The 20,319-nt window shown below is 43.6% G+C and overlaps 1 protein-coding gene across 2 annotated transcripts in view; it reads left to right on the forward strand.

Annotated features, from left to right (window-relative positions):
- SETD7 (SET domain containing 7, histone lysine methyltransferase) overlaps positions 1–6,625 on the forward strand; it is a 56,620-nt gene extending 49,995 nt beyond the window's left edge. For both annotated transcript variants that reach the window (XM_005217582.5, XM_059876257.1), the window contains one exon: positions 990–6,625. In XM_005217582.5, the coding sequence (XP_005217639.2) occupies positions 990–1,170 (181 nt within the window). In that variant the 3' untranslated portion in view covers positions 1,171–6,625. The remainder of the gene's footprint in view (positions 1–989) is intronic.
- Positions 6,626–20,319: the final 13,694 nt, after the last annotated feature.

The raw sequence follows: 20,319 nt of genomic DNA on the forward strand, positions 1-20,319 counted from the left end.
TGAGCCCAGCCTCTCCCTTCACAGCGTGGGTCAGCGGGAAATCTGAAAGAAGCAGGGTGGCAGGGCTTCCCTCTTGCAAAGAAATCTTCATTTACTTTCAAAACTAGAAAATAACACTTCCTCAAGAAGTACAGGATGGAATACAGCATTTTTTGCTTTTGAAAATCCACAGGGCTCTCTCTTAAAACTCCAGAAGTGCCCTTGCCCTGAGACACAGTCAGGTAATCTGATGCTACAGGCCGGATGAGCTGAAATGCTGACAGACTACACTGAATCTGATTTCTCATTAAAGACAGATTTTTGGGGTAGATCTGGCTATTGATTTATAAATACAGAGTGCCAAATATGCTCAAAAAGAAAGATAGGGCCATACTTTTTATTTACTTACTTACTTATTTTGGCCATCCCAAATGGCAGGTGGGCTCTTAGTTGGAACCAGGGGTCCAATCCAGCCTCTTGCATTGGAAGCAGAGAGTCTTAACAACTGGACCACCAGGGAAGTCCCAGGGCCATGCTTTTTAAGCCACAATGCAGTGGTAAAGAATCTGCCTGCAGTGCAGGAGGCAGGAGATGAGGGTTCGATCCCTGGATCAGGAAGATCCCCTGGAGGAAGAAATGTCAACCCACTCCAGTATTCTTGCCTGGAGAAGCCCAAGGACAGAGGACACTGGCGGGCTACGGTTCATGGGGCCACAGAGAGTCAGACATGACTGAGCGACTGAGCGTGCACACATGAGTGCCCTGGGGGAGGGGAAGTGGTGTTCAAATGCAGACTCCACTGCCACGTCTGGGTGGGGTAGCCTAAGTGTCACCGTGAGCACCAGGCTCCCAGGGAACACTGATGCTGGCTCATCTGTGACCGTCACCCTGAGGACCTGCCCCTGGTGTCTAGGCCACAGCATGTGGGTGATCCCTGTCTCAGCCCTTCTAGCCTTTGCATCTGACCTTCTGGTCCACCTGGGAATGACTGTGTGCCTCTTGATGTCTAGGTTTGTCCACCCCCGGTTCGGGCCCATCAAATGCATCCGCACCCTCCGAGCCGTGGAGGCCAACGAGGAACTCACCGTTGCCTATGGCTACGACCACAGCCCCCCAGGGAAGAGCGGGCCAGAAGCCCCCGAGTGGTACCAGGTGGAGCTGAAGGCCTTCCAGGCCACCCAGCAGAAGTGAAAGGCCTGGCTCCGGGCTTCAGGGGACCTGGAATAGAAACTTGGATCTATGCACTACGTTTATCCGACAACGGGACAACCAGGGACTGCTCATGCTGTGACATCACACCCTCTCTGCGTTCGCTACGACTTTCTCGAATACTAACTAGGTCTGACTGTATTACTCATACCAGATTTAAAATTAGCTAGCCTCGCAACAACGCCCTCCTGAGAGGTACTGTCGAGCACTTGACAGAAGACAGCATGATGTTCTTGGGTGGTTCAAGTCTAAATCTGTACCGCTTCAGAGATGCCAAATGATTAGACTGAAAAAAGGGAAAATAAGGGGGTTTTTCAGTCATTTTTAGTCAGTGGTTTTTCCATGAGATTTATTTCTATGGCCAATGCAAATTGTGGTGTCACACTTGCATATGCGCCATACGAAGGGGAGAATTACTACATTTTTATTCTGTAAATGTAGTATAATTTGCCTTTTAACCTTTGATCTGTCTCTTGCAATAGAATGGCTTTGTTTTTTGCCCCCTAGCGAACAGAACCCCACTTTTTGAGTCAGTTCACCCCTTAGTCCTCTTCTCTCTCTTAGGTATCTTTCACAAGAGAAAACTTCCAAACAGATTTCGTGTCCTCGCCAGCGTGTAGGTCTCTCTGGCTCTTTCTATCGATCTGTCATTGTTTCATTATTATTTCCTAATATAAAGACCTGGCTCCTAGTGCCAGGCTATTATTATAGAATTATTATTCTCGCATGTAAACAAAGATATCTTTGCTTTAAGATGTGAGAAGAGATGAATTTACTTTGTTTGCATTAAGTTATGGAAGAGTTGTAATATATACTTTAAGAAAGAAGAGAGGGAAATTAGTATTTCTAAGCAGTAACTGTGGCAATTTTGCAGTATCTTCAATAGTGCTAGTCATTTTTTTTCTCCTTAGATACACATTAAATGTACATAACATAGAGCAGTCTGGCTTGTGGCGCAGTACATTGAATTCAAAAGTCAAATAGCAAACTTGAATTCTAATCCAGAATTTGAAAGTCCTTTGTTTTGTTTCTTTTTAAATCGCTACTATTAAGAGAGATGTACTGATCACTAGGTACAAATCAAACCTTAACTGCTAAAACTAACTCTTCATCATTGTAATTTCAAATCATTTACCTGCTTCAAAGCCTTGTGAATTAAGATTAACACCTGTATAGTTTAAAAGCAACCGTATCGATAGCATTTCAGTCATTTTGCTAGCCATGTGTAATCACAACTGCAGAAATAAAGAGAAACCCCCCTGTTTTTTAGTTTAGCTAATTAGGTATGTAATTTAACTGGGATTGCTCTGAATGAATTCTGAGAGTTTGGGGGTCATGGCAAGTGCCCTTGCCACATGCCACAGCTACGCCTTCCCTAGATGCCTCGCTTGGAGCTGGGCATCTAGAGATTAACATTTGTTCCAAGTCACAGCTGTCAGCAGAGCACCTGTCACCAAGTCAGTCTGGTCTTGAAAGCTGAAGCCTTCCACACTGTAGCTCCTGTAACTAGGGGAGGCTCAGAAAGGAGAAAAGAAACAGGCAGGGGGAAGTTGGCTATTTTGTGTCAGTTACACGTGCTGTGGGAAGAACTTCACAGAAGTGCTTGATCCAGAGCTGCTCACAGCTTTCAGTTCTGGCAATTGGCTCCAGGCACAGGATTCAGCCTTTCCCTTGGTTAGACTTTCCCAGAGCCCCTGTGTCCCCCCGGCAGAGCGGCTAAGTGGCCTTGGTTTCAGGGAGATATGCTGCTGGTTCGCTTGTGAGAAGTTCTGAGGGCTGCCAGAAAGATCTTCCAGGAAGGGAACTGAGAAGTTTTCAGATTAAAAGGCACCAGGATAGGATCGCTTCTATTCTGTAGAAAGAGACCGTTCAGTGAACTGTGACAGACGACGGAGTCTTGGGACTTGTATTCCGACAGGTGCTTTCCTTCAAACGTGTCCCAAAGTGAGTGACTGTCTCCAGAGAAAGATGGCTTGAACTAACCCTGGTCGGTGGCGTTGGGAGTGAGGTCAGGGGGAAGACTGGCACAGAACCCCACAGCAAGGACTTCAGGCTGCCCTGGGGTGTCATTTCTATACCAATGGGCTACCCAGTTCAAATGGAATTTCTCTTTTCTTTTGATAAAAGCGATCGAAGTGAATTAAATAGTAGTGATTAACCAGCACAAATCCATTTTTCAGATGACATCGTGAATGACAACACTTTGAGTTCAGAGCCTGGCAGTGTGTCTGTGACAGTCAGACACATCAGAGGAGGCAGTGCCCGCAACCCGAGCCTCTCTGCATCTCCGGGCTCTTCTTTCTCATGCCCTCTGCTTTCTTCTCTCTCTCTGTCATCTGTGAGAATGCCCCAGTGTGCCTACATAGCAACCTACCAGCTGATCCCCCCCTCCCACCAGCTGATCCCCCCTTCCCACCAGCTGATCCCCGGCTCCCGCTCCCTCTGTGTGCTCCCCTGGGGCCCTGTCTGTCTTTCCCTCCAGGAGTACCTCTCTCCATCACTCTGCATCCATGTCTGAATCTACCGCTCCTCCTATCCCCTGCCCTCCCCCGACACTCCTAAATGTAAGACTTCATCACAGGGTGGGGTTAGAGGGCGCCTTAAGATTCACTGTGTTCTGTAGGTAGACAAAACCGCCAAGGGGGTCGGGGTCCCCTGAGGAATGAACTGCTGAGGGAATAAGGGTGTTTTTTCCCTGTTTGAGCCAAAGCTGAGGGATGTATTTTTCTACTGAGTCTTGATATCCGCTGTGGAAGGAGCTGTGTCAGGAAGCAGGTAGTTTCATGAGCAACAGCACAGAAATGTGGAAGAATCCGTGTAGTGGGGATACAGGAGTAACTTTCTGGCTCCCCAGAAAAGGCCAGTGCTGAGATGGGTATGTGATGCCATGGTCCCCAGGAGATTCAATCAGAGCCATCTCAGTCCAACTCCTGCATGACTAGATTTTTCCTTAGCAGCTTTTCTATGACAAAATATTATCTTGTGTTAGAGTTAGGAATAGGAACTAATCTGTAGGAGTATGTCCCCAAACGGGCATTTGAACGGACTCAGAAAAAAACAAACGTAAGGATTGAATTTCTGAAAAAGGAATGATGAGATTAAAAAGCAACTGACATGGAAGACTTGAGTTTTGCAGTACCTATTCTTATTTTAACCTGCTTCATCCCTGGTCTGCCTGAGACACTGAGAAGAAAATTTGTTGTTGAAGAGCCCTTTGAACCTGTCTGAGGCTGTCTTTAAACTTATCTGCCCTCTGGGGGTTCTTCACACTTGAAAAACAGTTTCCTCATCACCAACAACCTGAAAAAGGCCAGTGTGAAGGCCAAGTGTAACCATTGATGATATTTAGTTGTAACCATAAAATTGCAGTAACTGTGAACAGTGAGTTCAAGGGTTGTCTTCTCCGTGAGTCGTATGTGGCACTTTAGTAATTTTCCTTTAATCTATGAAATTCTAAATCACTCACTGCAAACTGCATTTAAGATATTCCAGGAAGGTATCGTTTTTCTGTTGTGCTTTGTTTTAAAACAATTGCCTCAAGTTTCTGTCTTAAGAGTAGTGATTTAGAATCCAGACATCTTCTGTTTTAGAAAAACAAGCAAAACTATGTTGCAAGACTGATAGTGGTAATGTTTATTTGCCGCAGATCAAAGGTTCACAAAATATATGAAATTTTTACATCTACTTGAGGTACCTTGATAGTTTTTTTTTTTTTTTTTTCTGTTTTTTCAGGAATTTGGAACTTCGGTGTCTATTTTTATTTAAAAAATACTAAATTGTTAAGGTTTTATTTTGCCAAATGTGTGCAGACATATTCAAAGCAATGAAAACTATTTCAAGCCATACAACCACAGGGACGGAAACCCTTTTCACAAATTTTAATGTGTTTGTATGTAAATAGATGTTTGTATGAACTATTTTCATGGTAGAATGAATATATTTAAATGAAGTTGAATTATTCCAGTGCTATTTAAACAAATTGCAAAAATTTTTGGTGAGAATTCTCTGAGTCTATTGAGATATAATGCAGATCAATTTTGATTTTTAAAGAATCAAAAGCCTACAAATAACTCTGCCGCGTGGCAACTTCCCCGCGTTGTTGCCCCCGACGTGGAGACAGCTTGTAGGCTTCCCAGTGCCTCAGCCGCTTCCTGGTGGAAGTTAGGTGCTCGTGGAGTTGTGTCCACCCTTCAGTGACATCACTCCAGGCCTTCAGGGGCCGGGAGTGACTCAGAGGCATTAGAGACACCGGTGCAGTTATCTGGAGCACAATTTCTTTGCAGGGCAGCAGAATCAGAAGCCAGGCGTGGCCGTGGGAACCTTGGAACGGGTTTTCTGGCCGCCATCCACCGTCACCCTTACTGCCTAGTCACACACGTCAGGGAGGCTGCCCTGAGTGGAGTTGGGGTTCAGATCCCCCGGGTGGGGCTTCTTCGGTTTTGCCAGCAGTCCCTGCCTCCAGGCCTTCACCTCGAGAGAGGATGGAGGAGGGTCCTGCTGGCAAGGCAGGGCCCATTTCTCAGCACAGTCCACTTCCTGTCTCAGCTCTGGGCAACTATGCACCCAAGCACCGAACTTTCCACCAGAGAGAGACATCCTTGGATAACGCAGATCATTGCTTCCTCTGTCTGTGACTTGACACACCGTTGTTAGAAGTCGTTTTAACATCAAGACCAGTCACCTCCCTAGGACATACCTCCCAACTGCCCTGACTCTTACTAGAACACTCCTTTATAATGATAGTCAACTTGAGTGGGTTTTGTTTTTTTCCACTTTGGTCCTGGATGAAATGAAATGATAAATATGATGACAGATTTTCACTGTGTATACTAGCAATATGTACACACGTACTGATGTATCTTAATATACAACTTGGTTACATTTTGGATGACTGTCACTCATCTCGATTCATGCATTGGGAAGCTACAGGGACTACGTCGTGTCTGCTTATCATAGAAGAGAGTTGGGTTCATGGTTCCGAGCTCCCTACTTCAAGAGTTTTTTCTCCTGCGTTTTCTGTGTTCTCTTTTTATCCTGAAACAAATCAATTAGGTTGTGAGGTATGTTTAAGGATTGGAAGCCAAGGGAATGCTTTCAGCATTTATTGCAACCAAAAGTTAACCTCATCACAGTTAATGAGCATCTTTGATTGGTCTTTTGTGGAATTTGAACTAAATCTATGAGCCTTATTCAATATCTATAATTCTATGGTTTTTTTAAATTATGGGAAATTAATGAAAGATGTTTACATGAATAATGTTCGCCCTTACTGTGTTATGAATGAGTTTTTTGTAGTGTGTCTGGGTGCATGTGCAAGAGAGTAGGAAAAATGTTTCTGAAACAAAACTTGACAAATATTTGTAATGAGAAGTCAATTTAAAGATTGCTATAATTGCGCTATAGAAACAATGCAAGTATTAAACAAAATATACAATCACCTGTCATTGTCTTCCTTTGGTTGCAGAAAAGCAGTAACATTTCTCATGCCATGTCTATCTATATATTTAAATTACTATGCAAACTTTACATTTGAACTAGTTTCAAAATAGTATTCACCTTTTACCATTTTCAAAGCATTATAATAAGAACTGAGAGAGGGCTATGGAAAGATTAGAAGCATCCCGTATATTTGGCATAATACCACATACACCCATGAATCCAGAAAAATTAGCAACATCAGCCAAATATATCTGATCGACTCCATAAATGTTAAGAGTATTGAACGGAAAAGAGAAAAATCAGGGAAAAGGTAAGAAGAATGGGAAACTCATGGTTAAGATACAGGAACGTTGTTAGATGTCATGATAGGTATTGGTGATCTTAGGATAGCTTTGAGCCAAGGAAGCCAGGAGCCCCTTATTGCTTTAAAAAAAAAAGAAGTTTTATTTTAAATTGGAGTATAGCCAATTAACAATGTTGTTGTGATAATTTCATGTGACCAGCAAAGGGATTCAGCCATACATATACATGTATCGAAACTCCCCTCCCATCCAGGCTGCCACGTAACATTGAGCAGAGTTCCCTGTGCTATACCACAGGCCCTTGCTGGTTGTCCATTTTAAATGTAGTGTATACATGTCCATCTCAGGCTCCCTAACTGTTCTCCCTGCCCACCCCCCGAAACAACCATAAATCACTTTCTGCATCTGTGAATCTGTTCCTGTTTGTAAATAAGGAACATATTGTAAATTTGTATCATATCTTTTCAGATTCTGCATATGAGGGATGTCATACAATAGTTCTCCTTCTCTCTGACTTATTTCACTCAGTTGGAACCCCTTATTTTTGCCTAATCACAATCAACTTCCCCAAATTCTCCCCTACAACATTTCCAAAGCACAAAAGCCAGTGACAAAGGGGATAAAAATAGTACTTCGCTATCGACTGCACCATCTGCCCAGGGTCCCGAAGCAGTGAATTCCAGGGAGCTGGGCCAAGCTGTGAGTCAGCTGGGTGTCAAACTAGAGCAATCCATGAGCACGCCTGCTTTCTCTTAGCCCCCTTGGCTGCCCATTCCTAGCTCTTATCACACTTCCTTCCATTGAAGCAAGTGAGATGACTCAGTCCAAACCAGCCCTGGACCAGCTTTACCACTCGGATGAAGACACATCCATACCCTGGATCCTTAAGGCAGAGTTTCACTCACCAACGCACAGTATTCTTCCTGCTTGTGAGGAAGAGGAGTATGAGATTAAAATGAATAAAACTGGAATAAATCTAAGAAGCTAAACTCTCAAAAGTGAAGGATCAGGCAATTTTTTGTGGGTTAAGATGGAGTGGGCTAAAGGGTGGTAGAATATGGGATTGTGAGGAAGATCGAGACCAAATTGTTTTATGCTCAGTAATCGCCCCACATATACTGCTTATAAAATATCTGCCTTTGGGCTTTAATGTTCCAGATCACTTAGGCTGATAATTCATACTCAATTTGAAATGATTTCAGGGGTCATCTCTAGAATTAGAATTAGATAATAGTCATTCAGAAGATTGGGGGTTGGGGTTGTTCAACTAGAAAGTTTTGCCCCAAGTGTTTTAGAAAGCAACAGTTGCCTTCCATATAAAAAGATGATGCAAACTCCCCTGCGGCGTATTGGTGTGAAACCAAAAGCCATGACTTTTTATTTAGAGCTTCACTTCTTACACTATACATACAAAAGGATGAATGGCTCCATCTACATTGCTCCCAAATTTTTCCTTTTGCAAATATCAGAATGTTTCTAGCTTCAAGAAACATAAAAACCTGCCTCAATATAGCTGAAGCAACTAAGATTTACTCTTTCACATAACAAGAAGTGTTGAGTGACCCTGGAGTTGGTTAATTCTAACAAAATTTCTTTCTATCTTTCTGCTTTGCAATTCTTAGCAGGTCAGGTTTGCCTTTAGGGGCCAGTTCACCCCACAGTCACAAAGTGGCTGTCACAGTTCCAGACATCACAGCCAGATTTTGCAATATACAGTGGGTGAAAAGGTAAGTCTCTTGTATGGTCTCTACCATGGAGGAAACCTTGGTCCTCCATGGGAGGACCCTGGGAGCACCATTAGTATCTGAGGGAAGCATATAGCTGTGAGCGGAAGGATAGCAGGGCCTGAACAAAGCTGAGATTCTCCCAGCAAGGAAGGAAAGAGAAATAAGGGTTGGGCTGACCACCCACAGTGTCTGTCTCTTTTGCAACATAGATTTTGTCTTATTTTCTTCTGAAAAGAAAAGAGGTTAGTCTCTTCAAATAAATAAATGGGTTTTCTTTGCTTTTTTTTTTTTTTTTTAATTATTTGGCTGCACCTGGTCTTAGTTGCAGCACATGGGATCTTTACTTGAATGTGGGAACTAGTTCTCTGACCAGAAATCAAACCCACGCTGCCTGCATTAGGAGCATGTTTTCTTAGCCACTGGACCAGTAGGGAAATCCCCAAATGGATTTTCTAATTAATCTAATCAACTCAGAATTTTCCAGTGACTGGTGTTGGAGAGGTTCTACAAAGATACATGTAGGTCAAGCTTATAAGGCAGTTTTAATGTTTAGGTTATTCATTTATTTCTCACACAGCCATGTGTATAGGTACTGCCATCACCCCATTTTAGAGAAGGAAAGACCAAGGCATAGAGATGTTACCTTAACATCTCTATGTTAAGAGATGTTACCTTAACATCTCTATGTTAAGAGATGTTACCTTAACATCTCTATGTTAAGAGATATTACTTAACTGCAGTTAAGTAACCAGTCACAGAACTAACAAGAAAGAAGCAGAGGCAAAGCATGAAGCCAGAGGGCTGGGCTCCAGGCTGCTTTCCAGACCATACTTACGGGAGCTCCTCTCTCCATCTGCCCTTCACTTCATGCTCTCCACAGGGTAAAGCCAGCTTCTATCCCCTTGATCACTTACTTAGCCCACCGATGAACTGATGTCCCAGGCCCCAGGCCCTACTTGGTCCAATTCATGTAATAGTGAAACCAAGTTGGGGCCCTATGGGGCTCCCAGGCATGGTGGCCTTTTTTTTTAGGCAGTACTCCAGCCTCCATGACCTCCCCTGTGTTCCAAAGGGCAGATTCGAACCATTACTAATCAAGGAAGAAGCAGCCACTTGAGGAGAGATTAAAGGACTCTGAGAAGCTCATCAAGACTAGGAGACCAACCACCTGAGACCCTGCACACACCCTAATCTTATCAGCAATCCCACCCTTGAACTATTGCTGTAATACTCCTCAACATATCATCCTGGATTGGGACACGTGATTTTCAAAGACAGGAATCCACTGTATCCCCCTTCACCTGGCAAAGCAATAAAACTATCCTTTTTTTGCTTCACCTAAAACTCTTGTCTCTGATTTGATTCAGCACTGGTGTGCAGAGAAGCTGAGCTTTTGGCATCAATACCCGGACCAACTTCCCATAGTTTTGCGCACATCACCTTCTGCCCTGACCCAGAACTTCCACATCCTCTGCCTGGATTCCAGTCGTAGCTTCTCCACCCCAGCCTATTTCTCATTCCTCACCTTCACTACCTGAAGCTCCCTTAGGGATATTTCACTATTCCTGCCTCTCTGTGTTGGCACCGGGGAGAGTTATGAGGTTGGGGGGGACCTGGCTCTGGAGTCAGACTGGTTTGTATCAGCTCTGCCCCGTAGGATAGTGGACTTTAGATTGCTGTCTAGCAAAAGTGGATAACACCTGTGGCACAGGGTTGCTCGGGGGCTGTGAAGACTGAACCTTTGCAAGCCCTCTTCTTTCTCTGACCCTCTTGCTTCCTCTCCAGCCACCCTCACTGTCTTCCAGTTCTATAGGGGCCCCCAAAGCCATTTTAAGGACTTGGTTTTTAACTCAGAATGCATGAAAAGTCAACCAATGACATAAACTACTTCTGTGTGTTTTTTTAAGAAAAACAAACCAGCTTTATCCAATCTTAGTTTTCTGAATGTTCTATCAGTTAAAGAATTCGCAACTTGAGAGTTGCAAGTTAAGTTTTCCTCCGGGCAAGATGAGGACTGCAGCCTGGGAGACAGCACCTCAGATGACTCTGAGAGACTGCTCCAAAGAGGCAGTGGGGGAAGGTCAATATATAAGGTTTTTGAGAAAGAGGAGTTCAAAGCAGTCAAGTGCTTACTTTACAAAAGGTTTTCTGCTAGTCACAAGGAGCTGATGTCACCAAGAAGGGATTTCGTTGATTTTCTAGATATGAGGAGATGCAAGGATTGGGATCATGAAATCAGTTCCCGAAAGTATCTAACTATCTGTTTCCCGAGCACAGAGTGCCTCGCTCTCCGCCCTGAATCCCCCGGGGGGTCAAAGGTCAGCAGGCGAAGCAGCACAGGACTCAGTCTCTGCAGAGGCAGATGGAAGTGCCCTTGTTGTTGTTCAGCCTCTGGCAACAATCTTGGCAAGCACCCATTTGTAGCTGACAGTTCCAAAAATGCTGTTGAAACTGTAATTGCTGTTAGCCCTTCAGTTGGAGGGCTCCGAAGAGAAGAGTGATAAGACTGGCCTTACCTGTGTAACAGGTTCACCTTGACTGCACACAGGGTGGGGAACAGACTGGGGCGGGGAACCCAGGTGGAAGCTGGAAGAACAAGACACAGAAGGGGCGCTGGCGATGAGGAGGGGTTGACCCGGGGGTATGCCGTAAAGGCAGCGACAGTAGGTCTTGCTGAGATGTGGGTTCGAGATTTTAAGGTGTTGGTTTTATTATCACTCAGGGGATAAGGCCAACAGATCAGTGCTGTCAACCAGGCAGTTCATTACTCACAGTTCCCAAGGGGAGGGGTACCAAGCCATGGTGTGTGTGTGTGGCTGGGGGACCCAGGGTGGGTCAGGAGGCAGAGAGGACCGGGAAAACGGAGACTAGAGGCTGGACTGTGGTTTCTGGGGGAAGGAACAGGCACGGAAGGTTTAGAATTAATTATTTTGAATAATTTCAGTGGGCTCTGGGGTGTGGCTCAGCAGTAAAGAATCTGCCTGCCAATGCGAGAGACACATGGGGTGGGACAAGTAACCCAGATTTAAGAAGATCAAGGACTGCTTCGTGGAGGAAGTGCTGAATAAGCTGAGACTTTACATATAAGAGTGAATTATGGGGAGAGGGGACAAAAAGCAAGAGAGAGTATTTTAGACAGGGAATGGCATATTCAAAGTCTGAGAAGCAGAGTAAGAAAGGTGGAGACATTGAAAAAGGCTGCTTCCTATCTTATACGGTTGTGAGATTTAGCTCTTAGAATAGTGTCTGTCACAGAGTATTCATAAACGGGGCTTCCCTGGTGGTTCAGTTGATAAAGAATCTGCCTGCAATGCAGGACACCCGGGTTCGATCCTTGGGTCAGGAAGATCCCCTGGAGAAGGAAATGGCAACCCACTCCAGTATTCTTGCCTGGAGAATCCCACAGACAGAGGAGCCGGGCGGGCCACAGTCCATGGGGTCACAAACAGTCAGACACAACTTAGCAACTAAACAAGTCTGAATAATTTCAACAGGCTCTGGAGTGTAGGGGGTGCTTTTAGTTATTCAGTACCTGGCCCTGGGGTGATGGAGGCCTGGAGTGTAAGAGCCAAAAAGAAAGCTGGTTTGTAAAGCAACTATACTCCAATAAAAACTAATTTAAATAAATTTTTTAAATAACATATACCATAAATATATTTCCATTGAAAAATTTGGGTTCTAGGCTTCCCAGATGGTGCTAGTTAAACAACACACCTCCCAGTGCAAGAAACTTAAGAGACCCAGGTTTGATCCCTGGGTGGGGAAGAACCCCTGGAGGAGGGCATGGCTACCTACTCCAGTATTCTTGCCTGGAGAATCCCATGGATAGAGGAGCCTGGTGGGCTACAGTCCATGGGATCACAAAGAGTCAGATACGACTGAAGTGGCTTAGCACGCAGGCATAATTTTTAAAAGCTACACTGTACTATATTATATGACAGTACCATGATTTCTTTAACCTATCCCCTATTGAATATTCAAGTTGCTTAGCACTATGGAATCATAAATAACACTGCAATGAGCATCTTTATGGATTAAAAAAGAAGACAAAGAAGCGGGTTGCAGGATGGGCTCTGGACGGGTAGGTTTGCATATGAAAGGACAAATCGTTTGCTAAAGAAATTGGTGGCCCAGCTCAGCAAGGCCTCAGATGTCAACGCATCAGAAGAGAAAGACACGCTTAACTCTTTGGGAAGTAAGGAATCAAGGACAACTCTGCTCTTGGTCTGAACCACTACAAGAAAGAAATAATCGCTTGTGAAAATCGTTTCTGTCACCACTGCTGATGCTGACGGTCTTGCCGTGAAACACCAGCACTCTCCCAGTTTTTATTTCTATTTCCAAAACAACCCGTTAGTTTCTTCGTGATCCAGCTCCCTCTTGTGGTAAGGATTTATTTTCATACTGTTTCTGACATGAGGCTGTAGAACAGAAAGAACTTAAGCAAGAAGATGATTTAATACGTTTTGAAAACAAACATGAAAACTGAGCTGATGCTTATTCCCATTATCAGGTTGAACTTTGAACAGACAAATGAAGACACAATTTCCAGGGCTTTTTTTATTTTTTAAATACACCCAAATTACAAAAAAGGGCTTCCCTGGTGGCTCAGATGGTAAAGAATCTGCCTGCAATGCTGGAGTCTTGGGTTTGATCATGGAAACCCACTCCAGTATTCTTGCCTGGAAAATCCGCATGGACAGAGGAGCCTGGCGAGCTACAGTCCTTGGGGTCACAAAGAGTCGGACGTGACTGAGGGACTAAGCACAGAAGAGCACTTTTGGAACTTGCAATAAACTATGTTGAACAAAGCTTGTTTTCCTTTCAAACTAAAACAAAATCTAAAAAGCATTTTAAGGTCAGGTAGCTCTTTAAAAGCACCGTTTTCTGCAAAATATGGGTTGTAATTTCTAGTCCTAAACCAATCTTATCTTGTACTTCCCTGACATATCTCTTTATTTTTTTTAATGAGTCACCCCATGGTGTCACAAGAGGGTCATGGATCAGCAGGGGGAGTTATCTCCCAGCCATCCATATGCACAAACTACACTCTTTTTGAGATCCCATGGACTGTAGCCCACCAGGCTCCTCTGTCCATGTGATTTCCCAGGTAAGATTACTGAAGTGAGTTGTCATTTCCTCCTCAAGGGGATCTTTCCAACTCAGGCAGATTCTTTACCACTGAGCCACCAGGGAGTCCTCAGAGGAATATATTTTCTCCAAAACAAGGAAATCTTAAGCAGCTTGAAATAAAAAACAGGGTCAGGACTGGAATGAACACTGCGGGGAGTATGAGTGTTCATCCCATGCTACTGAACCTGGTCACTCAAAGGAAAATTTATCCCAGGAGAGCTGAGATATTAAAGAAATTTCTCCAAAGGGTGCTATATAGGAGAACCATTCAAAATATAATGCTCTAGTAGCATAAGATCCAGAAATCCCACTCCTGGGCAAGACTCGAATTTGAAAAGATACATGCACCCCCATGTTCATAGTGACACTATTTACAATAGCCAAGATGTCCATTGACAGAGGAATGGATAAGAAGATGTGGTGCATGTATAGTAGAATGTTACTTAGCCATAAGAAAGAATAAGATGATTCCACTTGCAGCAACATGAATAGACCTAGAGATTCTCAAACTCAGTGAGGCACATCAGACAGAGACAGGCAAATATCATATGATATCACTTCTAGGTGGGATCTTAAGAAATGATACACGTGCACTTATTTACAAAATGCAAACAGCCTCACAGACATAGAAAACAAACCTAGGATTATCAAAGGGGAAAGGTGAGGGGCTGAAGGGAGAGATAAATTAGGAGTGTGGGATTAGCTGATACACACTACTAAATATAAAATAGATAAACGACAAGGACCTATAGCACAGGGAGATAGATTTGTGTCTTTCAATGTCTTATAGTAAACTATAGTGGAAAAGAAAGGGAAAAGAATATAGCTGAATCACTTTGCTGTACACCTGAAACTAACTCAACATTTTAAATCAACAATACTTCAATTTTTTTTAAAAGCAAATCTAGTACTCAGCCTGTGTGTGTTTGTGTGTGTATTCAGTTGCTCAGTCATGTCCGACTCTTTGCAACCCCATGGACTGTAGAGTGCCAGGTTCCTCTGTCCACGGGCTTCTCCTCCACGAGATCTTCCCAATCCAGGAATCGAACCCGGGTCTCTTGCATTGGCAGGCAATACTTTACCACCACTGCCACCTGTGAAGCCCATAATAACACCATTTATCTAGGTAAGACCTACAGCACCCACAGCTATGTAGGACACAGCCAGGAACTTGAAATCAAGGGACTTCTAAGCAGCCAATCGCTATTTCGAAGTTCATGAACTTTGCTCTGCAGAACTACCTTGGCACAGCCACCAAGGAATAGGTTCCAGCCTCAGGGCCTCTGACCCAAGAGGTGTGAAACGGAAGAAGGAAGCACCAGAAAAATGCAGCTGGTTTTCTAAAAGTCTCTTTCAGTTTTTCAGCACCATGGCTGGAAACCTAAGTACTTTGAAACCCTAGCAAACTCTGACAACATTCTCCAACCTTAGGGGCAGAGTCACCTGGGAATTCGTTACTGATGCAATTTCTTGGACCCAGCTCTCGGAGACCCTGCATGTGGATCAAGTCCCCCTGGGCAGAGCACAGACGTCTGGCATGTCTGCTTTGCCATGCAGTCCAGTAAGTGATGCTCAGAGTGATCAGCTCAGTTCACTTCAGTCACTCAGTCATGTCCAACTCTTTGTGACCCCATGGACTGCAGCAGGCCAGGCCTCCCCGTCCATCACCAACTCCCAGAGCTTGCTCAAATTCATGTCCATTGAGTCGGTGATGCCATCCAACCACCTCATCCTCCGTCATCCCCTTCTCCTCTGCCTTTAATCTTTCCCAGCATCAGGGTCTGGGAAATCTTTCCAACGAGTCAGTTCTTTGCATCAGGTGGCCAAAGGATCAGAGCTTCAGCTTCAGCATCAGTCCTTTCAATTAATATTTAGGACTGATTTCCTTTAGGATTGACTGGTTTGATCTCCTTGCAATTGAAGGAACTCTCAAGAGTCTTCTCCAGCACCGCAGTTCAAAAGCATCAATTCTTCTGCTTTCAGCTTTCTTTATGGTCCAATTCTCACATCCATACATGACTACTGGAAAAAACAATAGCTTTGACTAAATGGACCTTTGTCGGCAAAGTAATGTCTCTGCTGTTTAATATGCTATCTAGGTTGGTCATAGCTTTTCTTCCAAGGAGCAAACATCATTTAATTTCATGGCTGCAGTCACCATCTGCAGTGATCTTGAAACCCAAGAAAATAAAATCTGTCACTGTTTCCATTGTTTCCCCATCTATTTGCCACAAAGTGATGGGATCAGGCACCATGATCTTAGTTTTTTGAATGCTGAGTTTTAAGCCGGTTTTTTCACTCTCCTCTTTCATTTTCATCAAGAGACTCTTTACTTCTTCTTCACTTTCTGCCATAAGGGTGTTGTCATGTGCATATCTAAGGTTATTGATATTTCTCCCTGAAATCTTGATTCCATCTTGTGCTTCATCCAGCCCGGCATTTCACCTAATGTACTCTGCATATAAGTTAAATAAGCAGGGTGACAATATACAGCCTTGTCATACTCCTTTCCCAATTTGGAACCGGTCCATTTTTCCATGTCCGGTTCTAACTGTTGTTTCTTGACCTGCATACAGATTTCTCAAGAGGCAGGTAAAGTGGTCTGGTTTTTCCTTCTCTTTAAGAATTTTCCACAGCTTGTTGTGATCCACACAAAGACTTTGGTGTAGTCGATAAAGCAGAAGTAGACATTTTTCTGGAACTGTCTTGCTTTTTCTATAATCCAGCAGATGTTGGCAATTTGATCTCTGGTACCTCTGCCTTTTCTAAATCCAGCTTGAACATCTGGAAGTTCATGGTTCACGTACTGTTGAAGCCCAGCTTGGAGAATTTTGAGCATTACTTTGCTAGCGCGTGAGACGAGTACAATTGTGAGATAGTTTGAACATTCTTTGGCATTGCCTTTCTTTGGGATTGGAATGAAAATTTACCTTTTCCAGTCCTGTGGCCACTGCTGAGTTTTCCAGATTTGCTGGCATATTGAAAGCAGCACTTTAACAGCATCATCTTTTAGGATTTGCTTAAGATCCTGGAATGTTAGGTCCATGAATCAAGGTAAATTGGAAATGGTCAAACAGGAGACGGCAAGAGTGAACATAGACATTTTAGGAATCAGTGAACTAAAATGGACCAGAATGGGGAAATTTAAATCAGATGACCATTACATCTACTACTGTGGGCAAGAACCCTTTAGAAGACATGGAGTAGCCCTCAGAATCAACAAAAGAGTCTGAAATGCAGTACTTGGGGGCAATCTCAAAAACGACAGAATGATCTCTGTTCATTTCCAAGGCAAACCATTCCATGTCACAGTAATCCTAGTCTATGCCCCAACCACTAATGCCAAAGAAGCTGAAGTTGAACAGTTCTGTGATGACCTACAAGACCTTCTAGAACTAATACCAAGAAAAGATGCACTTTTCATCATAGGGGACTGGAATGCAAAAGTAGGAAGTCAAGAGCTAGCTGGAGTAACAGGCAAGTTTGGCCTTGGAGTACAAAATGAAGCAGGGAAAAGGTTAACAGAGTTTTGCCAAGAGAACGTTCTAGTCATAGCAAACACCAACACCCTCTTCCAACTATACAAGAGACGACTCTACACATGGACATCACCAGATGGTCAATGCTGAAATCAGATTGATTATATTCTTTCCAGCCAACGATGGCGAAGCTCTATACAATCAGCAAAAACAAGACCGGGAGCTGACTGTGGTTCAGATCATGAACTCCTTATTGCAAAATTCAGACTTAAATTGAAGAAAGTAGGGAAAACCACTAGGCCATTCAGGTATATATAAATCAAACCCCTTATGATTATACAGCGGAAGTGACAAATAGATTCAAGGGATTAGATCTGATAGACAGTGCCTGAAGAACTATGGACAGAGGTTCGTGACATTGTACAGGAGGCAGTGATCAAGACCATCCCTAAGAAAAAGAAATGCAAAAAGGTGAATGGTTGTCTGAGAAGGCCTTACAAATAGCTGAGAAAAGAAGAGAAGATAATGGCAAAGGAGAAAAGGAAAGATAAATCCATTTGAATGCAGAATTCCAAAGAATAGCAAGGAGAGATAAGAAAGCATTCCTAAGTGATCAATGCAAAGAAATAGAGGAAAACAATAGAATGGGAAAGACTAGGGATCGCTTCAAGAAAGTTAGAGATACCACGGGAACATTTCATGCAAAGAAGGGCACAATAAAGGATAGAAATGGTATGGACCTAACAGAAGCAGAAGATATTAAGAAGAGGTGGCAAGAATACACAGAAGAACTGTATAAAAAAGAGCTTCATGACCCAGATAACCACAATGGTGTGATCACTCACCTAGAGCCAGACATCAGTTCAGTTCATTTCAGTTCAGTCGCTCAGTTGTGTCCGACTCTTTGCAACCCCATGAATCGCAGCACGCCAGGCCTCCCTGTCCATCACCAACTCCTGGAGTTCACTCAGACTCACGTCCATCGAGTCAGTGATGCCATCCAGCCATCTCATCCTCTGTCATCCCCTTCTCCTCCTGCCCCCAATCCCTCCCAGCATCAGAGTCTTTTCCAATGAGTCAACTCTTCGCATGAGGTGGCCAAAGTACTGGAGTTTCAGCTTTAGCATCATTCCTTCCAAAGAACACCCAGGACTGATCTCCTTTAGAATGGACTGGTTGGATCTCCTTGCAGTCCAAGGGACTCTCAAGAGTCTTCTCCAACACCACAGTTCAAAAGCATCAATTCTTCAGTGCTCAGCCTTCTTCACAGTCCAACTCTCACATCCATACATGACCACAGGAAAAACCATAGCCTTGACTAGATGGATCTTTGCTGGCAAAGTAATGTCTCTGCTTTTCAATATGCTATCTAGGTTGGTCATTACTTTCCTCCCAAGGAGTAAGCGTCTTTTAATTTCATGAGCCAGACATCTTGGAGTGCAAAGCCAAGTGGGCCTTAGGAAGCATCACAAGGAACAAAGCTAGTGGAGGTGATGGAATTCCAGTTGAGCTATTTCAGATCCTAAAAGATGATGCTCAGAGTGATATCCCTGGGTAATTAAGGAAAGATAAAAGTAAGTGGAATGTACCCTGCCTAATGATAATGGTAATTGTTTTCAGAACCATAGGCTTCCCTTGAGAAATAAACACTCACTCTCTGGGAAGCACTTTAAGATCGGAGCAGAGATAGTTAAAGTCACCAGAAAAAGAAAAAAAATTAAAATGGTGCTCAAACCAGCAGGACTTGATTCAATAACATATCTTTAAAACTAATCAGGATGTTTACAAATTCCAATACAGAAGGGTAGGAGATGTGGGTGAGGACGTAAATAAAACCAGACTGACTGAGCATGTGTGAATGGGGATTATAGTCAGGTGGTGGGTACATGGGGCTCATTAACTTACACTGTGTATGTTTCAGAATCTCCATAATAAAGAGTTAAAGGAGAAAAAAGGAACTGAAAAAGAGAATGTTATTAATCATAAACAAATTGTCAAGGAGGAAGAAATCTTCCTCTATCCTTCTAGGTTCTTCTGGCTGGTCTAAAGAATAAAATTGACATGAGACAGTAACAGGAGAAAAATCAATCAAACAAGTTTAATAGCATGTATACACAGGGACTTCCCAGGTGTCTCCTGCCAATGCAGGAGAGTTAAGAGACACAGGTTCCGTCCCTGGCTCTGGAAGATCCCCTGGAGGAGGGCATGGCAACCCACTCCAGTATTCTTGCCTGGAGAATTCCATGGGCAGAGGTGCCTGGTGGGCTACAGTTCAGGGGATCACAAAGAGTCAGACACAACTGAATGACTGAGCAGGCATGTACATGGGAGAGACCCAGGGGGACTGAGTGACTTACCAAAAGAAGTGGCTGAACCCCTCACCTTAAATATCATCCTTGCTAAAGACTAGAGGGTGGAAAGAGTCGGTTATGGAGAGTTAACTGGAAAAGCACAGTAAGCGAGTGTAAGGTTCTTACACAGATTTAAGTCGTTGTTTTCTCCATTCATCAAAGTGTCTAGAGATCTGGTCATTCTCTTCCTGGTACAGCCAGGGAGACACCCTTACACATGGAGGTTTCTCTTATAAATCAGAGTGTTTCTTACCAAAGGGTAACTTCTACTTGGTTTTCAGAGTTTTTCCTATGTCTGATGTTTCCTAGAAAATAACCAATTTAATATAATGAATATACCAAAGAGACACGTTTGGGGGTGGCATGTCCTGTTCTCCTACAATTTCAAAATCAAGTGCCACAGAGAAAAACACATTACCTGCCCTGATTCTGTCCAAGGAATTGCCTGCCTTGAATTTCCTGAGTGTATTGGCAAATTAATCCCTATTGTGAAACGGATCTATCAGAGGGCATTAAACAGGACACGTGTATAAGTGAAAGCTCCCCTTGTTCTTCACCAAGCACTGTCTGATTGCCAGTCCACCTTCAGGGAGAACATAGTCTGATCATGCTAGCATCACTTCACAAACCGTATATCACTAAACTCGGATTCAAGAGATGCAAGAAACACAAGGTTCGATCCCTGGGTCAGGGAGATCCC

This window comes from Bos taurus, chromosome 17, assembly GCF_002263795.3.
Source record: "Bos taurus isolate L1 Dominette 01449 registration number 42190680 breed Hereford chromosome 17, ARS-UCD2.0, whole genome shotgun sequence".
In the NCBI taxonomy this organism is placed as follows: Eukaryota; Metazoa; Chordata; class Mammalia; order Artiodactyla; family Bovidae; genus Bos; species Bos taurus.